General features: G+C 38.1%; 1 protein-coding gene across 3 annotated transcripts in view; it reads right to left on the bottom strand.

Moving 5' to 3' along the window:
- Pclo (piccolo presynaptic cytomatrix protein) overlaps positions 1-21,831 on the bottom strand; it is a 359,262-nt gene extending 337,431 nt beyond the window's left edge. For all 3 annotated transcript variants that reach the window (XM_029477261.2, XM_085836473.1, XM_085836472.1), the window contains exons 1-2: positions 21,340-21,831; positions 14,369-15,950 (exon numbers count right to left, since the gene is read on the bottom strand). In XM_029477261.2, coding sequence (XP_029333121.2) covers positions 14,369-15,950; positions 21,340-21,578 — 1,821 coding nt within the window. In that variant the 5' untranslated portion in view covers positions 21,579-21,831. The remainder of the gene's footprint in view (positions 1-14,368; positions 15,951-21,339) is intronic.
- Positions 21,832-22,563: the final 732 nt, after the last annotated feature.

Genomic DNA, 22,563 nt, shown 5'->3' on the forward strand with positions numbered 1-22,563 from the left:
AAATTCTTCTGCAGTGTGATCACTGGGGCTTCATGTCCATCATTAGCTCTTATGTGCATCTTTGTTCAACATTAAAATGTTCATACTACCACAACATAGATAATGTCTAATATAAATAATGTCAGAGAAATGCATTTTATATGGTTAAAATTAAGTGATTGATTATAGTTTATAAGTGAACATCCACTTGAATGCAATTGTTATGGAAAGGGAAATAAGATACATGTGTGACTTGCCCCCTCTCAGACAATTCTCTTCTCTTAGTACATCCTTTCACTAAATATACTTCACTGCCTTATCTTTTATCTCCTCAGTGCATTTTTTTTTTATTTTTATAACAATCCATGAACATTTCATCCTTCTGTATTCTGCTTTACTTCTAAAATAAGAGTTGAAATCATTGCCTGCATTTCTGATTATACAGTCTCTTGTCCTCTAAGGATGGTTTAGAAAGAGCCTCCTTTTAATTTATTATCTTGGCCTTATCTCATGAATATTTAAGTGATTCTTATGTCAGTACTTAACAATCTTCACACACACACACACACACACACACAAGCATGTGCCTTAATACACTGAGCAAATGATAAAGTTTACAACCAGCTTCAGTATTCACATACTTAACCAAAAAAATAGGTTTTTTTTTTGACACCAGTTATGTTTCTACAAGGTACACCGAGATAAAAGAGCACAGGACAAAAATAATGTAACTGCCCTCTGTTGCTCACTTACAATTCTCATTCCCTAAATATGTCTGCATTGGGTATAAAAGATAATTCCCCACTTATTCATTTATTCTTTCACTTTTCAAACCTCTCTCTTTCTGTCTCTCTCTGTGTCTCTCTCTGTCTCTCCCTCTCCCATTCCCTCTCTCTCTCTCCCTCAGACCTTAATTTATACTTCCATAAAATAATACTTAGGATGAACACAAGAACTGGTTATCTCTAGCTTTTTCTATTAGGATATGCTGTCGATGTTTATGCTAGTACTTGCATAGTTACACTATGCCAAGATCTATGTCCAAACTCCCAAAGAATTTAAACAACCAATGGAACCGACTCCTTTATGTTTCTCTTGATCCCCAATGTGGATTTGACCTTCTCACTATCACCAACACAAAGCTGTCTAGCTGATACAAATTCTAGAAATTAAAAATGTTCAATTTTGCTTACTGTAGCATTTCTTTTTATGCTATGGCTTACCACAGTGAAAATAGCCAGCATAGACCCTTTAGTATTTGTTATGTGTTTCCATACAAATAGCAATAGAATCTTGTAATTCTGAACAAGAGAGTCATTTCCATGTGGATTTAGACTGGGGAGAATGTGCTATAACTGCATAGCTACAAATATTTCTTGTATCTGGACATAGTAACTTCATTATTTTTCTTTCAAAGCTGAGCCCTTGTCCCTAACGCTAGATGAGCAGAGTGACCTGTTGCACCAACATCAATGAAAATACTTGCTGCCCTTACATTGGTGGCCATATCTCCAACAACTGCCCCCTCACTTATTATTAATGTATCTTTATTCTATGATAGCCATGAGTGAGAGCTTTGAAAAATGATCACTCCTACGAAAACCCAAAGGATAAAAATAAAAAGCACAGTGCCTGGAATGGGTTACCTCTTTTGAATTGTTTGTCAGTGAGGTCTCATGTGCTCAGAAATATTACCAGTTATTTACAGTGCTACTGGTGACTCTCCGAACTTGACAATAAGAACATATAGTTGAAGATACCACATGCATGAGTCTTAGCATATGAAGATACTACATTGGTACAGACTAGAAACTTCATTCCTACAAAACAGTTTTCACAGTGCTAGAACATTCTGTGCACATTTTTGGATGAGGAAAGTACTCAGCAATCTTAACCAGCTAAAAATCCCATGAAGTATCAAAGTCATTGGCTCGGAAAGCATCCCCATGATGTCATAACAGCATGAACATCATGGAAGGAAATAAGTACTTTCTGAGAGGATTTGTGTTCCATTCCACAAGAGGAAATGTGAAATCATTATTAGGGTCAAGAGTCTGTGGAGGTCATATTCTTTATGATGGTAATAGGATTCCTACAATTGTCATACTGCTAAAAGGATATAGTATTAAAATGACTCCTAAAAACATAATTATACCCATAGGCCAATGCATCTCTCCACATTCTTCTGAGAATCTTCCATTTGCAACAGATGGGGATTAACATAGAGCCCCACCACTGCTCCAAGTACAGAAAATAAGAGACTAAGGAATGCCTAGTCCTAACCAGAGCATCTATGTCACAGACTCTTCCCCAAGGCTTAGAGATCACTGCAGAAGTGGGGCAAAGGAGTACATATGTTGGAAGCCCATGGATAACTATGAAGAAAAGGATATCATAGGGCATTTCTTTATCTTGGTTGTGACAACATACACAAGTCCTGTGAAAACTTATGACACACTTAAATATCAACATGAAGAGAGGGGCTAGTCACAAAAACTTACCCCTAGCTCCTGGCTACTGACAATTGATAGCTGCTAGGAAAGGGAGAATCTGTTTTCTTTAAGCAAGTAGCCCCATGTAAGTCAACCATATTCCAGTGAATGGCTGCATTCAAGAATATATGGGCATCAAACACCAGACATTATACCTAAAAAACCAACAGTGACAAAGTGATGGGTAGGAAAGAGGAGTGAACTTGGGAAGATTGGGCACAGGGAATATAAATGAAATAGAGAGCATGAATTTCCCAAAGAAATAATAATTTCTTAAAAGAAACCTATTAGTCCCCATCGCTTCTTCCTGACTTCACAGAGATGTTCTAAACAACTTTCCATGTTTCGTTGTCACAAGCAGTACCCCTCCCAGGTGGTACATTTTCACCATCTACATCTATTTGAAAACAGAATGTTGAACACTGATGCTACAGGAGCTTTCTGCCATCATGTCCTAGAAATACTCTTACACTTCCTATGTTTGTACTAAAAGGAAAGTCTACAGCATGATTAAATAGGTCTCAAGCTGAACATACTAAAATTCTAGATTATACAAGATGAAAGCAAAACTTTAACTTCCTGACAGACTAGTTTATAGAAAATCCATAAATAAAATAAAAAATATTAAAGCCAATTTATTTAATAATCTAACTCAATTACCCCCCTCGAGATGGGAAGCTCAAAGAAAAGCCCAGCAGTGCTACTCACGCGGTGTCCTGACTTAATATGCTACATACATGCGGGTAAGGTAGAGGTCAGGAAGTGCTTCCGCACATTCTCCAGTACCCTGTGTATTAATAGAGATCTACACACAATAACCTAATAAACCACCATGATTACTACAGGCTCAAGATCTCCTTTCCGCTGAGCCCTTGGATCAGACCTCAGAAATACAAAATTTTAGTTTCACTGGCTAAGGTTTGGGGAGAACACTCCATGTCTTATTTATACCACTAAAGAGGTTTAGTTGTGACTATCTCATACAGAATTTCAAGAAATAGTTGCCAATTTAAAAGTTGTACCAAAACCACTGATCAACCAAAAATTATGTCTCTTAGCTTCATGCCCACAATAGTAAAGATATGACCTCAATACATCTAGCCAATAATATCAAAAGTAGATTTTAGAGATCCAGAGAAAAATCACATTCCTATTCTGAAGTAATATTTTTAATTTTTTTCAGAATGCACATTTTTTATTCTTTGAGAATTTCAAGACATGTGTACTAATGTGTTTAGCCTCAGAATAGAATGTAAACCTTACAACACAACAATGGTTAAAACAAACGAACAGTACCCTCCAAGACAGCAACAACAACAAAGCTCCACTAAAATAAGATTAAAATTCACCTAAAATTTATAATGGATGGTTTGCTCAACTTAGATGTCCTTGAAATAAGAGAACATCAAAATAACAATGCAGGAATTGATATCTGCTGGTATTCATATTCACTGCGAGGGCTGATATCCACTGGTGCTCATATCTGCTATAGAGACTGATATACTCTAGTGTTCATATTCACTGTTGGTATGTTTTCCTTAAATCATACTTTCATCATGAGTTTGTACAATAAAATCTATTCTTTTATTCTTTTGTTTTACAGTGAATCTTTCTGCAAATCATAGCACCTAAAGGGACTATCCACTCCAGCAAGTCAGTGCTCTCAACCTCTCTGATCCAAGCTTGTGATTCTGTCCACTGTGAGGTTATGGATCTTTACCTACATGCAGCCCGTCTTCAACAATGGCATTGAATGTCTTTATTTAGCACTTACTATTTCAATAACTGAAGTCTGCCATGCCTTAATTACAAATTTGAAATTTTGTGTTTTAATTTTTAAGTGTGTTTTTCGATTGTTTCTCTATCTCCAATCTTTACACTTTAAAAGGAATGGCCAACTTACCATGTTTATTCATATTTGTGTTGGGTACCACATAAACCTGGGGTATTTTTAATGATAAACTATTACAAAGTTTTCTCCTATATATCAATCTATTTCAAAAAATATATTGGAAAAACTTACATAATTTTGAATGCAATAGAAAAAATACAGTAAAACCAGACAGCAGATCTAAAAAAAAAGCAACACTACAAGTAAGAATGCAAGCCCCAGCTTCAGAGCAGACTATGCTTGTTGCTACTCAAGGATTGCCCAGAGCACATGACACATGCCTCCCACAGAGACAGTCACACCCAGCAGCAGTTTGGCTGCAGATGGCTCATATTCCGTAGCTATGCATATCAATGAATAATTTATTTCCATTAAAATGTAGATAATGGCATTCTTCAGAACTGTGATATTAGTGTAGGTAACTTGGTAAAAATCTTTATTTAGCACGTAAAGTAGTTGGGTGTTGCTTCTCTTAAACTGTGGATTGCAGTTTTCTGCTGAATAATTTAGCAGCTATGACCATCGTTTGTGATAAGTGTGCTAGATGTGCACTTTGTATTAATAAACCAAAACAACATTCACCAGATGCTAACAATAGCATTCTTAATCCTTGCAAACAGCTTCAAATGATAAAAGCGTGTATCAATGTTTGTCACAGTTGCCTAAAACACAGAAAACTGACACTCACTAGGGTACCTTTCACAGTATCTTAGTATTTGGTTGTCAGAAAGCAGTCCAAGAATGGCATCCTGTGAATGGAATCCTGAGCGCTTCTGAGAAAGTCTAAGGAAACAAGACAAGAGTCTTGTGACCTCAGTTTCTTCTAAACATGGAATTGGTTTTTGGTTATGCTTTTGTCCCCTCCCAAGTGTGACAGCAAGAATGAGTTTACTTCAGATTATTCATTGTTGCTTGGTGCTCTTATTTAATTCAGTGTTTACACTACCTTTTATATGCCTCTGTGGATAAATGTCTTTTTTTTTTTTTTTTTTTTACAATGTGCATCTTGTCATTGTGATTATACACAGCTTGAACTTTACTCAGGGGTCCTTATCACTCAAGGTATAAACTGTCTGATGGTCTGAGTAAAGTTGGCTATTGCATGAAATTGAGTTTGCCCATTTTTAGGCTCCATTCTTCCAGGTTGCAAGAAACGTAGGGCTATGAAAGCCAGTGCACGTTTACACAGTTACACAAGAAGCGGAGGATGTCTGACTCGTCGCTGAGCTTCCTTACGCTATATCAGACACTTCTAAGAACCTTCTCAAGCCTCTTCACTTCAGCAATCAGCAAACACAAGCCTCACACGCCCAGTTTTACAGCTTATGGCTGCAGCAGCTCCAATTAAACAATGTTTGTGCAAGTGTAGCTTATTGTATTATTTACATAAATGTCTAATTTTAAAGAAAAGATAAGCCACGCTATTGAAATAAACCCAAAATCTCATGGACTGATTAAAAAAAAAAATGAACTCAATACTTGCTAAGAACTTAATACTTAGGATCACCTTGTGTGCATTGGCCTGGAAAGAAAGAATGCAGTTTATAAGATGTCAGAAATGTGTGTGTGTGTGTATGTATATATATAAAAACGTACATTTCCCTAAGGGAACTTTTGCCTCTTTTAACCTGTAAAGGATTCAGTTGTTGCCCAGATGCATATAAACACATATTCACAGACACAGATCTGGGGAATGGTGCTTTAAATCCTTATTAATGGGAATTACATTACTCTGCCATTGTTTCAAACAAATTTAATCTAAGTTTTCATTATCATTCATTCTATTTTGATGTCTGTCAATATAACAGAGCAAGAGGAAATCTGGAGTGAAGCTTAGTGTTTGTTATGTGGTTTTCTTTTTCCGGTCAATCCAAGCGAAGAATTCTTATTATCAGGTTCATATATAAAGACACCTGTCAACTAAATTATTTGTTTTACATAAATTGAATGTGTTGCTAAATTTTAAGTGTAGAACTAAAACTTCTAACTGATAAATTAATGATGAAAAAATATATTTCTATGAACTATACTTTATAGTTAATGCTTTTATTAGAAAAACACAATATACTTAGCCCCTCAAAGACTTGATGTGCTAGGGTGGGGGAATATAGAGTGAGGCCTCTGTATTCTGGAGGACAAGGGGGGAGGGAGGAATAATTGATGGAGGGTGTGACCAGAAGGAGCAGCAGAGAGCAGGATGTAAATTATACTCCCATACCAAGCATGAAGGGAGAGCTAAAACTAGACCTCAGATCATCTGATACTATCCATGTCTTAGACTTTGTGGAAAATTATAAAGTTATTATAGATTATTTTATACATTTGTCTTCAGTGAAAGAGTCTGAAATATCTGTATGTAGCAGGTTGCCTTGTCAAGGGCAATTAATATTTGACATGAGTTAAAATGTTACAAATGCATGCTTTCTCAAAGGACAGGAACAGCCAGGTGTTGCTATTACTCACTACATTAAGCTTATTTACTGATTCAATAAGTGACCTCATTAGCCTTAGTTATCTGCTTTCACAGAACAACATCTGTCATTGCTAAACTATATGGACCATAATACTAGTTGTAATAATACATAACAAGCCAACTAGACATAATAAAAGCAAACTCTTCAGAAAAACACCTGAAATGATTAGTCATCTAGAAAACAAAATTAACAAAATGTCATGGTTTACTTCTAGTGGATAAGCTTGTAAGTATAGCATGAAGCTGTATACAACAGAACACTCAGGGAATATAAGATCAGGCAGACAGCTTAAAAGAACAGGATTCAGTGAAATATTTTAAATATATTTAAATAGTACAGAATTTTAAATAATCTTGTCTTTCTGGTAAGTTAAACATTATTAGAATACTAGCTTTAATGGCAAACTCATTTTGTTATAATCAAGATATTCTACTTTTAAAGGTAAAAAGAGGTAGGAATTTCTAGGTCATTGCAACAAAGCAAATGCCTTGTATCTTCCAAAAATCTTGTGCTTAGATTTATGAAATGTCATTTCTCTTAAGACTTCAAATGAACATGATACCAGTTAAAGGACATATAATTTTGATTTACGAATAATGAGTAAAGGTACAGCATTGTAAAGATGTTATTTTCAAATATAAAATCTCATATTATCCATAACCACAAATTCCCCTAACTCCATCAATTAGATTCTTATTATAATTGGCATCTATAATGTCTCCCAGAGGCCCGTGTGTTAGGAGCCTGGTCCTCACGACGGGAACTACTGAGAGGTGATGGGAACTCAGAGATGGGCCTAAGACCACCCCTATGAAGGATATAGTGAAAAACGCGTCCCTCCTTCCCACTGACTTCCACTCTCCATCCATGAGCTGACTAGTTCTGCTTCTTCACCTGTTCCTGCCATGATGTCTTGCATCCCACAGGCCTAGCATCATCAGAAAATAAAACTGCTAAGCTGTGAACCAAAACACAAGTTCTCTCTTCACAAACTCTCCAGGTAGTCATTGCAGAAAGAGAAACCAAAACCGTTCACCACAATCACCAGGGCTAAAGAATTTCTTTAAAATAAAATGGAATTCAAATAATTTATCAAGCCCTTAACATCATATACATTTTTTTAACCAATAATGCTGATCAAGCAAACTCTTCAGATTACCCCAGTGCTGATTTTAGTTTGGGCATGAATATATAAACGTAGTACAAAGATGTACCATTAAAAGTAAAAGCCTCCTTCCTCTGCACTGATGCAGGCACTCTGGAACCAACACTACTAACTTGCTTTTACATTCTATGGGGGGAAGTGCTATAATGTCATGAGTTTTGATTTTATGTTTAAGTTATATATTTACAATGCTCAATGTTTCTATCTTGCTGTATAAGCTGACTTTTATCAAAAGATGACTTGATGTCACTTACTCCTAGGAATAATTCAGTGGGAATTTTATGAATGATGCGTTGATCCCATTCATAAAACTGCATATAATTACACATTGCTAGATGCAGCTCTACTTTGCTTTACCACTTTCACCATGCACATTCAATTGCACTCAATAACTAGAACTTCAGTTAAATTTATGATTTACTTTGTTAAATACTTATTTATATTTTGTATAATGGCACACACATTTCATGGTTCCTGTGTAGAGGTCTGAAGACATCTTTTGGGTTCTTTCCCTTTAAGATAGGAGTTCCAGGACTAGAATACCATTCATCACGCTTGGTGGCAAACACGTTTCCCACTGAGCTATCTCATCTGCTTCATTAAAACATTTATAACCCAAGACACCCACTAACCCTAAAACACTAACTTTCTATTGAGAGAAAGGGAGCCACAGCTCTCACCCCATCCCTCTCCTGTATATAACACAGCCTCCTGCAGTGAATTTTCTTTATAACACTTTTACCATCTGTCACACCATATGTTTTAGTTATTTGTGATGCTGACTAGAATACCTTCCCAGAAGGCAAAGACTCTAGCCTAGTTTGTTCAGGTCCAAATGTCCAGAATCTAGAACATCCATGAAACTTAGTGGATGCTAAGCAAGTTGTTGAAGAACTTTGTTGATTTCTATTTTATTTATTTATTTGTTTTGGTTCTGTAATCTGGGGCAATGATGAGTGTTTGTTTTCCAGGTCATAACCTAGCCCACTTTTATCTCCAATCTGCCACTGAAATTTGAGTGTGATGATCATTAATGACTTACCCTTTTACATCTTTCTCAGGAGGCACATATCTTTTTTTTAAATTTATGTTACCTGAATGAACCCACTACATTTTTATATTTACTGATTCAGAGGACCTCTGAGATCTCATTGTGCAGTTTTTCCTTGTCTCTTCAAATGTACAATTTCCATATTTTTTTTTGTGACTGCTTCACCCAATCAACTTATATTACCAGTTCTTTTTTGTATTTTCTGGAGGTGCTATACTTTAATATTTCAAAAGATGGAACCATAAGGGAAGTGGTCAATATTTGTGAGCTGGTCATCTTTTTAAAGGGGAATAAAGGGAGTTTGTGAAGCAATTTTACTCAGACTTGGAGGGTCCAAAGAACAAATCTTTGTGCTAAAAACAGCAAGCAATTGAAAACAAAACAAAACAAAACAAAACAAAACAAAACAAAACAAAACACCTTCCTCTTTTGGAACAGCTCTTTCAGTTCTTCCCCCACCCCAAGTGTGTTAGCTAGTCTTTTCTTGTTTACCATAGCTGTTTCCTATTCTTTTTCCAGGACTTCTTAACAATCCCTGCTCTTCAGACAGACACACATACACACACATGTACAATCACACACTCACATACACACAAGCATGCATACACACTGACTCATACACATTAACACTCTCACACACACTTTTATAATACACTCACTCACACACATTCACACACACATACACATAAACACATACAAACTCATATACATATATGCACATACACACAGGCTTTCCTCTCCCTCTCCCTCTCCCTCTCCCTCTCCCTCTCCCTCTCCCTCTCTCTCTCTCTATCTCTCTCTCTCTCTCTCACACACACACACATACACACAGAGTTTCTCTTAAATTAGAAGTAATGACAAGACTTAGCGAAATCACTTTCTCCATATAAAGTCTATGAAGCATGTTTTGTCTCATCTTTTTAATAGGGTTTACTTGCAAATCTACATATAAAAGTCTAGTTTGGTTTTGTTGCTCTTTTTATCTTGAAACATCATCATGCTTTTGTTTAACTAAACATCTAGTTTTGACCAAAAGCCATGTACAATTACTAAAAAAAAATTAAATCAAACAATTTCATCACTACCATTTAGTTTATTCTCAAGGTTCTGAAAATGATAAGTCATTTTCTCCAATCATACAATTTCAGAAGAGTTAGAAGAATGGTCAGGTATGAAGGTCAGCTGTTAGATCTGTCCACAACTGTGTGTTGCCTAAGGAGATTCTCCGATAGTGATAAAGTAAATTCATAAAAACAACAGCAATCATTTGTCACTAATTAGAAAGTAGATGTCCTGTGTGTGCCAGAAAGCAGACTCAAAAGCAAGCCTGCATTGTACTGATTAATTCCATTAATGGAGCATCAAGACGAACTAGAGCTCTGACTTCCTCTCCATACCAGAACTCTAGGCTGGCCGCCAGGGACTCCTAAGATGTTTTTGGAATAGCTCCCATCTCAACACTCTCCGGAGTGGGCAGGTAGTTTAAAGGCCTTCCACTCTACATATAGGGGACTAAGTTGAATTACAAGACTGCCTGGGAATACCACAGTGCATATATGCATATCAGAGGGAAACTCAGGAGTCAGGAATTTCCTTCTACTGTGTGATCTGGGGACCCAGCTCAGAGCACCAGGCCTGCACAGCAAGTATAGTTAATGCCTTTATATACTGAGCCACCACACCACTCCCTGATTTACTCTTAACACCCTCACCACACACAGTGCTCTGTGTTCAGGTCTTAGTCAAATCCTAACCTGCTGCACATTTCCTAGTATTTATCCTGATACATTGCATGGAGAAGATAACCTTTACATGAAGCCTTCCTCAACCTGATCCACTGGAAATGAATGCTTCCTTTTCAGAAGTTCACTCTATCTGTTTATACATTTCATAACTCCTATCACCTGAATCCATATCATACTTACAGGAGCATACATAATTTATATGCATATTCTGTGTTATTTTAATTGTTATATTTTATTCATATTTTAATTAATCATGGTAAGTTTAGCATTCCTGTTTAGTCACATGTCTGTCCCATAACCATGTAGCAGAATGCCTTCTATGTATAAGACATTTAAATGATAGCTATCTTCCAAATGCTGGGCATATAAACAATAAAGGAAACATATATGTCTAACTGTACTTTTTGCTTCCTGACTTGCCACTGAAGCATAATAAATGCAAATATTCAATGAAAATACCATCCATCTTTCAAGTCATTGCCTTGAATCATCAAAAGAGTATACTGTGGCCCCAAATTAAACTTTACTAAAATTCAGAAAGTTTCACACACACACACACACACACACACACACACACACCTAATTACAATATGATTCTCGCCATCATTGATAAAAATACATAATACTTTGTTCTTATTAATTGTAATTCTATAAATAAGCAATGGCTCATTTAAATGGTCGTAGAATCCAATAAAAGTATTGATTACAAAACTAAAATGATTCAGGAAACAAAGAATGACCAAATGAACACAACAACTGTCGATCATCATTAATACTATTGACACAGTTTCATTAAAAATGGAGTATAGGACACTGTCCTTTAGGGATATTTAAATCGCATACTCCTTCATTTTCTGTTGTCAGTTATTTCAGAGTGTTCTCAGTCACAATGTACCAATAGCCCACTAACAACCGCCTTCCAGGTGAACTAAAAGCAACTTCTATAGAGAAGGGGGTATCAGACCTCTTTAAAAAAACATAAAACTTTAACTATCACATTCAATCACATTTTTATTATTACCCCCTATCCCTTATTTTTAAAGATTTATTTATCTTATGCATCTGAGTACATCACCATTGCTTCCTTCACACACACCAGAAGAAGGCATCAGACCTCATTATAGATGGTTGTGAGCCACCATGTGGTTGCTGGGAATTGAACTCATGACCTCTGGAAGAACAGTCAGTGCTCTTAACCACTGAGCCATCTCTCCAGCCTCCCCATCCCTTTTTATTATTATTCTATCTTCATAATATTTCCCTGATCCAGAGGACAATTTATATATCATGTAATTTTTCCATTCAGAATAAAATCAGAACATAAAACTACTTAAATCAAAGCTTCTGTAAGTTTTAAAAAATTCTAGTTTCCATTTGAATTTTTCCTTTGTGGTTTGTTAACAGATTAGCATATTAGGCTCAATCATGTGAAATTAACATTGTCTAGATTCAAAACAGATACTGAAAGCTCCATATTCACATCCAATCCACACATATACTACAATGTTGACTTCAGGGTAAAATACTTCATATTCCTAATTATATATTATATTCTCCCCAAATAAAAGCTCACAGAAGCAGCCAGCATGAAGACAAATAGATTTATATTCATCACCTGCATAAAACTCAACTTCTAGTGGTTCAAAGACCTGAACATAAAACTAGATACAGTGAACTTGATACAAGAGAAAATGGGGAATAGTCTTTAACTCATTGACACAGTAAAAGACTTTCTTAACACAATACTGTTAGCACAAGCACGAAGATCAACAATTAATAAACGGGACCCCATAAAGCTGAAAAGCTTCAGCATAACAAGTACAGTGCCATTCGGGCAATGCAAACGGACAAAAAAGGTTTATCTATTTCTATATTTGATAGAGCACTGATATTCAAGATATGTAAAGAACTCAAAACACTAAGTGTCAAGAAAACAATACAATTTTTAAAATGGGGTGCAGATCTAAAAAGAGGACTTGCAAAACAGGAAACGCAAAGGGCCAAAAAGCACTAAAAGAAATGTACAACATTCTTAGCCACCAGGGAAATGCAAATCAGAACTACTTTGAGATTTCCTCTTACACTGGTCAAAATGGCTAAGATCAATAAAACAAGTGTCAGCTGGGAATGGCAAAGATCTGGGGTAAAGGGCACACATAGCCATTGCTAGTGGGAATGCAAACTTGTACAGCCACTACGGGAATCGGTGTGGTGGTTCCCCAGAAAGATGGGAATCCATCTACCTCAAGATTCAACTATAGTACTCTTCAGCACACACCTAAAGGTGTTCCATCTTACCCCAAAACACTTGCTCACACATACTAATTGCTACTCTATGCACAAGAGCCAGCAACTGAAACGACCTAGATGACACTCAACAGATGAATGGATAAAGAAAGTGTGCTATATTTATAAAATGTAGTATTATTTATCCATTAAAAAAACCAAAATCATGAAATTTGCAGGCAAATAAATGGAAGTAGAAAAAAAAAAATCATCCTGGGTAAGATAATCCAGACCCAGAAAATCAAACATGGTATCATTTTTCAATTCAAAGAGTTTCTTGGTCATTCCATCATCCCTTCTCTCTAGTCCCCAATAGCAACCTATTAAAATACTACTTTACTCTAGACCTTTAAATGCTAAGCTAGTACTTACAACCTGAGAATTATTTTATCAATACTAAGATAATTACCAAAACCTTCTGCTTCATTCTTTGTCCCCTTTCTTTTGATAGTTAAGTAGATTACCTAGGTAACTGACATAAACACATCTGAGAACTTATACATCAATGATGAGTCATCTTTAATAACTTCATTTCTGTGAATTCATCCATATAGTTATAAGTAACTCTCAGCAATGAGCGGAGTATGTCATTTTGGATATAGAAGAATCACCAATAGGGATAGGTATGCACTAATTGAAAACGGAATTGTGGGTAATAATAAAAACTTTGGAAAATTGAAGATAATTATCCATTTTCTAAAATGCAAATTTATTTCAGTTAATAGTATGAGAGTTGGGTGGGCTCAAGAATGCGTATAATACCAAAATTTAGAAGGCTTAGAATGAAGATCACAAATTAGAAGCAACTTGAACTATGTAACTTCAAGTTAGATTGGGCTAGGTAGCAAACCTTGTCTCAATAAATAAATAAATAAATAAATAAATAAATACTGAAACAAACAAGCTATAAAACAATAATATCAAAATCTGGTAGTGAGAGTATCAGTTTAAAAACTGAAGCAATATCAATTCATAAATAACAAATAATATAGGTATTAAACACAGAGTGAATTTAGGAGTTCACCTTCTATCTTCAATTCTTATTTGTATTATATACCACATTTTCAGAAACGTTTCTGAACTATGCTAGGATTGTCATTTGAGGGAATTTTTATAAAAATAAACATACAATTGACAGGGAAAAGGAAAGGACCAAAGAGAGGAAGGGATGAAGAAAGACAGGAAGAGATCAAGACAACTCCCTGGCCTACATGACAGAGAAGGCCTCATGTGTTGACAACAATGCTTGGTTTCAGAGCTTGGACTGGTAAATCAACGCACTCACCTCAGTTAAGTGAGGATTGGGGTTAAAACCACAGAGGCTACAGACGGTGCTTTGACACTCAGTACATGTGTTAAAATTGGCCTTTTCTGGAGTATGCAACAGAAGCTCAGTGGTGTTGCAAAGAGGACAGATGGTTTTAGAGAGGCCTTGTGCTGGAGTCTGTGCTGCAGAAGTTGGTGGTGGTTGCAGAGGTCTTCCAGTTACCGTTTGGCTTATTGATTTAGTAGGTTGTTGAGCTGAAGGTTTTGCCAGGCCTGGCTGTTGAGGCTGGGGCTTTGCTGGGGTGGGCTGTTGAGGCTGGGGCTTTGCTGGGGTGGGCTGTTGAGGCTGGGGCTTTGCTGGGGCTGGCTGTTGAGGCTGGGGTTTTGCTGGGGCTGGCTGTTGAGGCTGGGGCTTTGCTGGGGTAGGTTGTTGAGGCTGAGGCTTTGCTGGAGTTGGGTGTTGAGGCTGGGGCTTTGCTGGGGCTGGCTGTTGAGGCTGGGGCTTTGCTGGAGTTGGGTGTTGAGGCTGGGGCTTTGCTGGAGTTGGGTGTTGAGGCTGGGGCTTTGCTGGGGCTGGCTGTTGAGGTTGAGGTTTTGTGGCAACAGGTTGTTGAGGCTGGGGCTTTGCTGGAATGGGCTGCTGAGGTGAAGGCTTCGTTGGACCAGGCTGTTGAGCTGGTGTTTTTCCAGGTCCAGATGGCTGAGCTGGAGTTTTTGTAGGCCCAGGTACCTTAGCTGCAGTCTGTGGGCCAGGCTGTTGGGCTGGGAGTTTAGCTGTCCCTGGCTGCTGGGCTGGGGACTTTGCTGGCCCTGGTGGAAACTTTCCCTGACCAGGAGTCTGAGCTAGAGACTTTGGCCCAGGCTGCTGCAATGAGGTCTTCTCTAAGCCAGCCTGTTGAGCTGGGGGCTTGGCTGTCACTGGAGGTTGTGCTGGGGACTTCCCTGTCCCTGCTGGTTGAGCTGGGGACTTTGCTGGCCCTGGTTGCTGGACTGTGGCCTTTGCAGGTCCAGGCTGTTGGGCTGCAGGTTTTGCAGGACTTGCTTGCTGAGCTGGTGTTTGGGCTGGACTCTGCTGGGAAGGTTTTGCTGTGCCAGGGGCTTGTGGTTTTATTTTTTCTGCTTGCTGGGAGGATACTGACTTGGGAGGGATATCCTGCTGGATTGCTTCCTTCACTGGTCCTTGCTGTTTAGGGATCAACTTGGGTGATGGCTGCTGTAAGGGAGGTTTTGTGACTCCTTCCGATTTCCCTTGGTCCTTCTGAGCAACTTTTTGTTTCTTTGTAGTTTCCTCCTGGACTGCCTCGGAGTCTGATATCAAATCAAAAGGGTTGAATTTATTTACAACAGAGGAGACAGCACTTAAAGGATTAACATCTGAGAAGAAACCAGGCATCATACTAGACTTGTATTCTTCCTTAAAATCAGTTCTGGACTTGGATTCTTTCAAGCTAATAGTGGACGGACTCCTTCCAGGCAGCTTCTGCTCTGACCTAAACGTGTCCGTGGTTCTGCTTTTGCTAAGACCAGGCTGAGTGGGACGCCCAGGGTCCGGTGGCTTTCCGGGTTGCTGTGGAGCCTGACTACTATCCAACTCTTGTTTCCTAGAAAACAGAAATAGTGGAAATTAGTTCAAATCAGACCAATATTTAAAGCTATTGGATGTTTTTGTAACTCAAACATATGTAGACATAATTTTTGTTGCAACCTGTATTGCCTGTAACTTTTCTTGTCTGTTACTTTTATATGGGTAGACATTTTCAACAAAGTAATGCAGGAAAATCTTCCTGTGGGAGGTGAATAGTTGTTAAATAATAACAACTTACATACATGTACACACTGAACCATAACATAGGCATGGCATGTCCTTATGAAACCTTGTACAGATTTGTATATTAATTAGTAAGCTTGTACATTTTTATGTTAACTGCCAAACAACTTTTCTTGTACAAGACCAATATTACTTTATCTTTTCTAATAGTTAATCTTTAATATGAAGTTTTTACTCAACGTCACAGATGAGTCTTAAAGTATCTTGGAATATATATAACCTGATAGCCAAACAGCAGGAAACTGGCTATGGACCCATTTTTGGAAAGTGCTACGACTTTGCTCAGAGGAGGAAAATATGGAGCAGCTTCATTCAGGGTTTACTACACTATTTATTGTCACAACTGTAATTTTAACAATGATCACCGATGTTGCTAGAGAGCTGTGACAAGTAACTTTACATGACAATTATTTCTTTTAAAACATGTAACTATGATAAACTTTAAATGATTTGAACGGAATAATTAAAACTAGGTATGTTAAGTTTTGCATAAACCATTTTTGTCAACAGCGAAAGAACAACTAACCGCATTCTCCACTGGAACTGTGGAGGAAGCCAGATGAGTGGTTTTGTTTTATTTATGTCATCTTACATTTGGAAAACATGTATTTCTCTTTGGAAAAACATGGAAAAGAATTAATGATTTTGGAGCTCATGAGATATGAAATAATCACAATACAGGTTACATTTTTTATTCAATTCAAACTTGGCTAGTTAGGGGCACAGCTACATATTTTCAACTTTGTGTTAGTTAATAATTTTACTCAGACCTTCCTTAATCCTTCAAGTGTAAATCAGGATCTAAGAGAGAGGTGAAAGAAATGGAAACGTATGACCTGGAGCTAAGACTCAGAAAGAAAATAATTTTTCACTGAAATATATGCATAAAATGAGGTAATAAAATGAGTTAGTATGGTAGATTGTAGCTCACTGGTACCCTGTTGGCCTAGCCTGTGCAAGGTGTTGCAACTGATCCCAGTACTATATAATATTAATGCTAACAATAATAGAAGAGTGTGGGAAGGTTCTTCCAGGAAAAGATATTTTTTAAAAGTAAATGTATTACTATGTTTCCAAAGCTTTCACTTTAAAAAAAGACTCAGAACTATTTCCCAGGGTCACTTCCAAAATCCCTGTGATTTTTTTTTAATCATTGCTACATATTTACATTTGTACATATTGCAACTGCTTCTTTGCAGATCCCCTGTCTGGCCACAGGAAGGAAGAAGAGCCACAGTACCTAACTGAAAATTGGTTATTTCCAAACAGATACATTGTACAGAGTTTAGCATGATTCTAGAAATGTTCCACATTCAATCAATACAGTGCAAAACTCCATTGAAATAAAAACCTTATAGATGTGCCTGTCTTATAAGTAATTACTTAGGAATTTCACTATACTGCACCTTTGTATGTGGTCCTTTAGAATTACCTTTAAACAAAGGCCCAAAAAAAAAAAAAAAGAAAAAAAACCCTATTCTTGATTTTATTTAATTGTCATTTTCTGAAAATACTGATAAATTTATCTTAATCTGTATCTTGTAATACAGTTTCTTCATTAGCCTTATGTATGTGTAATAATAAGTGAAAAACCTAAAAGGAATTTCACAAATGCCAAATATTTGTGGTAATAAGACAACAAAATTGAAAACAAGCTTCATGTGACACACATTATATTTTATATTATATTATAATTGCATAAATACCCCACAAAAATTAACTTGTACTGTGTTAAAGAAGCTCCCTGCCAGAAAAGACTTACATAGCCATTAAGACTGGTCCCAAATTATATCTTAGTTTTAATTGTTTTCAGTATGTAAATTCAAGTTTTTTTTTGTTTTGTTTTGTTTTGTTTTGTTTTGTTTTTTAAAGGCAAAAGGAAAGAAACCCACAAAGAGAGCAGCTTGACACCAGACAAAGATGTAAAGGTGCCTGGGCAACTGTGGTGTCCTGAGCTGCTTGCCTTCACAACCACTCTGCTAAGAGTTAACTAAAATTAATCTGTGTCTTATCCACTGAACAGGGAACTAGAAGCACACTTGTCACCAATCGCCTCATTGCAAGAATCAGACCTGGCACCTCAGAGAAGAGCATTAGTGTTTGATGAATCAATGAGTACCTGGATATGAAAACCAATGAATGGACATCAGGGTTTGGCTTCTTGAGTTCTTCTAAAGGCTTTCTAAGATTTAAATGCATACTTTCTATGTTGACTTAAGAACCTGGACTTGACCTATTGTTTGATATCAATAAACAAAACAAAACATAAAAACCAATAAACCAAACCAAAGCAAACAAACAAAACCCAGTAGAGCAGATGGTCACTCAGCAGGGAAGGCTCAAAGGAGCACTAAGGGAAATCATCAATTTCCAATTTTTTTTATCTTCTATCACAGGAGATTTGCTGTGAGCCACCTCATATAACATGCTCGTGAATAAAATGAACTGTAGTAATAAAATTGTCTTTCACTACTGGGTCTTTAATAAATCAACATTCTGAAGAATTTTGTTTGTAATCTTATTTTGATTCCAGCTGAAGTTATTCATGTTTAATTCTACTTCCTTTTTCATTTTTACTATTGCCATTCCCAGATTAGAGCTTCTCTTTCATAAGTTAGTAGAGAGACTGTTTCAGATAAAATGATATTTCTGGCATACGCAAATATAATGATGTGGAGGCAGCTGGAATGATGAGATGTTTTTAAATGTAACACAGCAGTCAATGACAATTTGGCAGTGCTGAGTCACATAAAATATTCCATATCAGAAATAAAAATAACCTTAGAAATGTCTATCCACTTCTATACTAGAGAGAATATAGGATTTCAAAGGCTAAGAGAATAGTTTAAAATCAGGAACCTAATTTTTAAAAGTCTGGCCTCCAGCCTCATAATGAAGGTGCTGCTAGGAGGATTCGTGCTCACTTATCCATATGTGAGGAATATAGTTTTGTCTCAAAAGTATTTCTAATAATGAATACTACAACATACATCTGTGGCCACATTGAGTATTTCCCATGGCTGGCATTGAGATTCCTGGGCTTTATATTTGTCACAAAAACAAACAAACACACTGTGAACTCTTGGGTTATCCTCAAAATGACTTCCTGAGATAGGTAAGACAGGTCTTATTATATTCCTTAGAGGCAAGGAACCTGAGACACACATGGGTTGAAAAATGCATATTAATTTGCTGTGAGTCACATAAAATTAATATGATAAGAATCTGAATCCTGAGACTGAAAATTCTTACTTCTCAAAAATAAAGCTGAATAAATAAATGCACATCTTTCAAGTTCTTAAAATTTGAAATAATTTGGACCTTCTCTATGCACATATATTTAATGACAATGATCCTAAAAGTCTAAGCGACAGGTCAAGTGATTCATTATCATACAGATGTATATTTTCCCAAAAATGGCTTTTATAGAAATATTTCAGCAAAATAAAAATGTGTTACAAAAATCAGAAATTCTTCGTGCATATCTTTTGCAAACCATAACCAGTTGCAATTTACAGTGCAGATTGCCTAATAATAGCCATCCCAAAGCGTCCAGTTGGTAATGGGAAACTCTGGGAGTATCCTGCAGTGCGCATATAACCTAAGTAACACATATAGGAGGAACTGTTTCCTCAGCATCTGTTGTGCAGAAGCAAGATAGAAATGCAAACACAAATCTCACTGGCATTTGTATCCATGCCAGACCTGTTGCATGAGCCCCTCTGGAAAAATGATAGATCTGACTAATAAAATCTCTGCTCCTCGTTATTATCCTAAAATGACAGACTAAACGCACGCTACCGTTTTTCCCAAAGTCAGGATTCCAGCAAGTGGAGAAGCCCAGCTCACCTTGTAAATGAAGGAAGAGGCCAAAACCACAGTTTTAAACAATAAGTACATTTCAAATTAGGGGGCTAATTTGTTCGCTACTGTTTTCTTTCAGATTAAACAGGGGTTTTTACCTGACACAGTCCCAACATTTCAGATAATACTTGAAAACAAAATCACTGTCCTTCAGAAATGGAGACTGCTCCTATGTTAAGTTCATTATGATATCTGGCAAAACTGCGCACTTATATTTGCATTCTGGCAGCTTAGTTGAATTTTTTTTTTCAAGTTTATGAAGTAGATCTTTCAGTATCTCAAGTCAAGATTGTGGAAGTCCTGTCAGTTGGTTCAAAGGATGTTTCAGGACCATGGATAGACAGATTTTTTTTTTTTCTGCAGAAGGATGTAAAGTTAAAGTATTTGTTTACAATAACAGAGGCGGAGAAAACAAGATTATACCCTGGGTCCTCTAATTAGAAAACAACTTATTCATTAGGAAAAGGGAAAATAAAAAGCTAGAGAGCAAATTAATATGTTAATACTAAAGATTGGTTTTATAATTGTCATTTATTTTGTTTTTAACTGAGTACTGAAACCTAAGCTTAAGGTAATACAAATTCTCATGTTCTATAAACGGAAAGTCATTTTTTTTTGCATTATAAAAGAGCAATGGTTTTTAAACTAGCATATGCTAATTCAGAAATGCATGTACAGCACCTGCTCTGCTGTGACCAAACCATCTGTTTAATGTTACAAAATATCTTAGGGCCTTCACTGAATATAAAAGGTATATTTATTCTATGCTTTTCACCTAGGCAGCTCATGTTCTCTAGGGACAGGCTGGGCAGGGAGGACCAGTCCCCTCCAGTGGGCTAAGGGTATTGTTAGAAGAATATTTACACATCATTCTCAGAGAAAAAGACCTCAGAACACTACAGAGGTTTAAGCGTCCAGGTAAACAAGCAACCCAGCTCTATCCATTTTTTTAAGTCTGTGTTGTATTAATGGAAGATTTCCAGATTAGTAAAAACACTGTAGGGCGTCTCTCCACACCAACCTAGTGGAAAAGGTTGCAAAGGGCCAAGGGGAGGGGAATCACAACCTAAAATCACAATTCCAAGAATGCAACCCATGACTATCCCACCAGAAGAAACTCTACACTGCATCGTTTTTATTCCGCCCATCCAAAAGCTTATGATCGCCTTATCGCCACCCCATTAGGGAGAATAAAATGAAGGGAGGCGACATATATGTACCACCGTGCGGGCACATACACGTACGTGCACGGGAAGCGGTATATATATGCTTGGACCTCTCCATCATGCTGTGCGTGCCTGTGCATGGAGGGCGACTCCGCAGCGGCCGCGGGGACGCTTCCCTTGGGCAGCCCCTGCGCCCTTGACATGACAGCAGCGATCTGTCTCCTCTCCTCCTCGCTCAGCTGGCTCAGGTCCGCCTCCATGCCGGCTGGGATCCCCGGGTGCAGGGCGCTCCCCGAGCCGCCAGCCCCGCCTGCGGCCGCCGCCAACCCTTCGGGGAGCCCTTCCCCTTCCAAGCTCGCCTCGTTGCCCATGGCTCGGCGGGACACGTCCCGGTGCAGAAGCCCGCGGCCGTCCGAGCCCCGCCAGCCGGGGTCCGCCCCGGGGCGTGCAGGCTGCCCAGCCCTGGGGGCTCCGCGCCCTCCCGGCTGCCTGGGGAAGTGGGGCGAGCTCAGACCAGTCCGCAGGCTGTGCCGGCGCCCGGCAGCTCCTCCATGTTGGACAGCGCCAGGGAAGCTTCTCACGCCCTGCCTCCCGGTTGCCTCCTCAGCGCCGGAGCAGCCCAGAAGCAGCGGAGCTCGGCCAGCCCCGCGCCGTCGGCCCCGCCCCGCGCCCCGCCCCCTCGCCGCGTCGGTACTGCGCGTGCGCCGCCCCGAACAGGTGATGTCCGCCACGCCTACCCGCCCTGCGTCGCATCGCGCGTAGACGCCTAGACACCGACTTAAAGGCACCAGATGATGCCTTGCTACAAGGCCGGGCGAACTGCGGACACTTCCTTCAGGCATATAGCAGGATGCCTCAACCTGAGTTTTCGCGAGCTCAATTTAAGGGGAAAAGAGCGGAAGGGGTTATGTCTGCAGCTCTACCTCCTGGGATTTGTAGTTTCTTTTTCTTCCCCCCTCCCCGCCCCCCTTCACCTCCGAATCCTCCCAAGGGACTGTGAAAGGATTTTTAAATTTTCCTAAGAAAGATTCTGGTAACTAAAGATGAGGGAGAAAGAATCCGTCTAGTTTTTAAAGAAAATTTCCCAATATGAGATGAAATGGCCTTTATCTTAGAGAGCTTTACCAGAACCATTAGATTGACTGTTTCAAAGTGATACATTAATAAATTGGGAAAATTTTTGAATGCTTGCACCTTGCGCTGTTTCCTCAACTACACCAATGGAAAGAATTATGGGAAATTTCTCGCCATCGGAACAACAAATTTTGAAGTATGTTGCTTTTATGTAAAACTTCTAAGTCATGGTTTCAAATCTTGTCCATCCATTTTATTATCTTTAATTTAACAAATGTAAAA

Source organism: Mus caroli, unplaced genomic scaffold (assembly GCF_978045245.1).
Source record: "Mus caroli unplaced genomic scaffold, Mus_caroli_1 scaffold_4, whole genome shotgun sequence".
NCBI classification, from domain to species: Eukaryota; Metazoa; Chordata; class Mammalia; order Rodentia; family Muridae; genus Mus; species Mus caroli.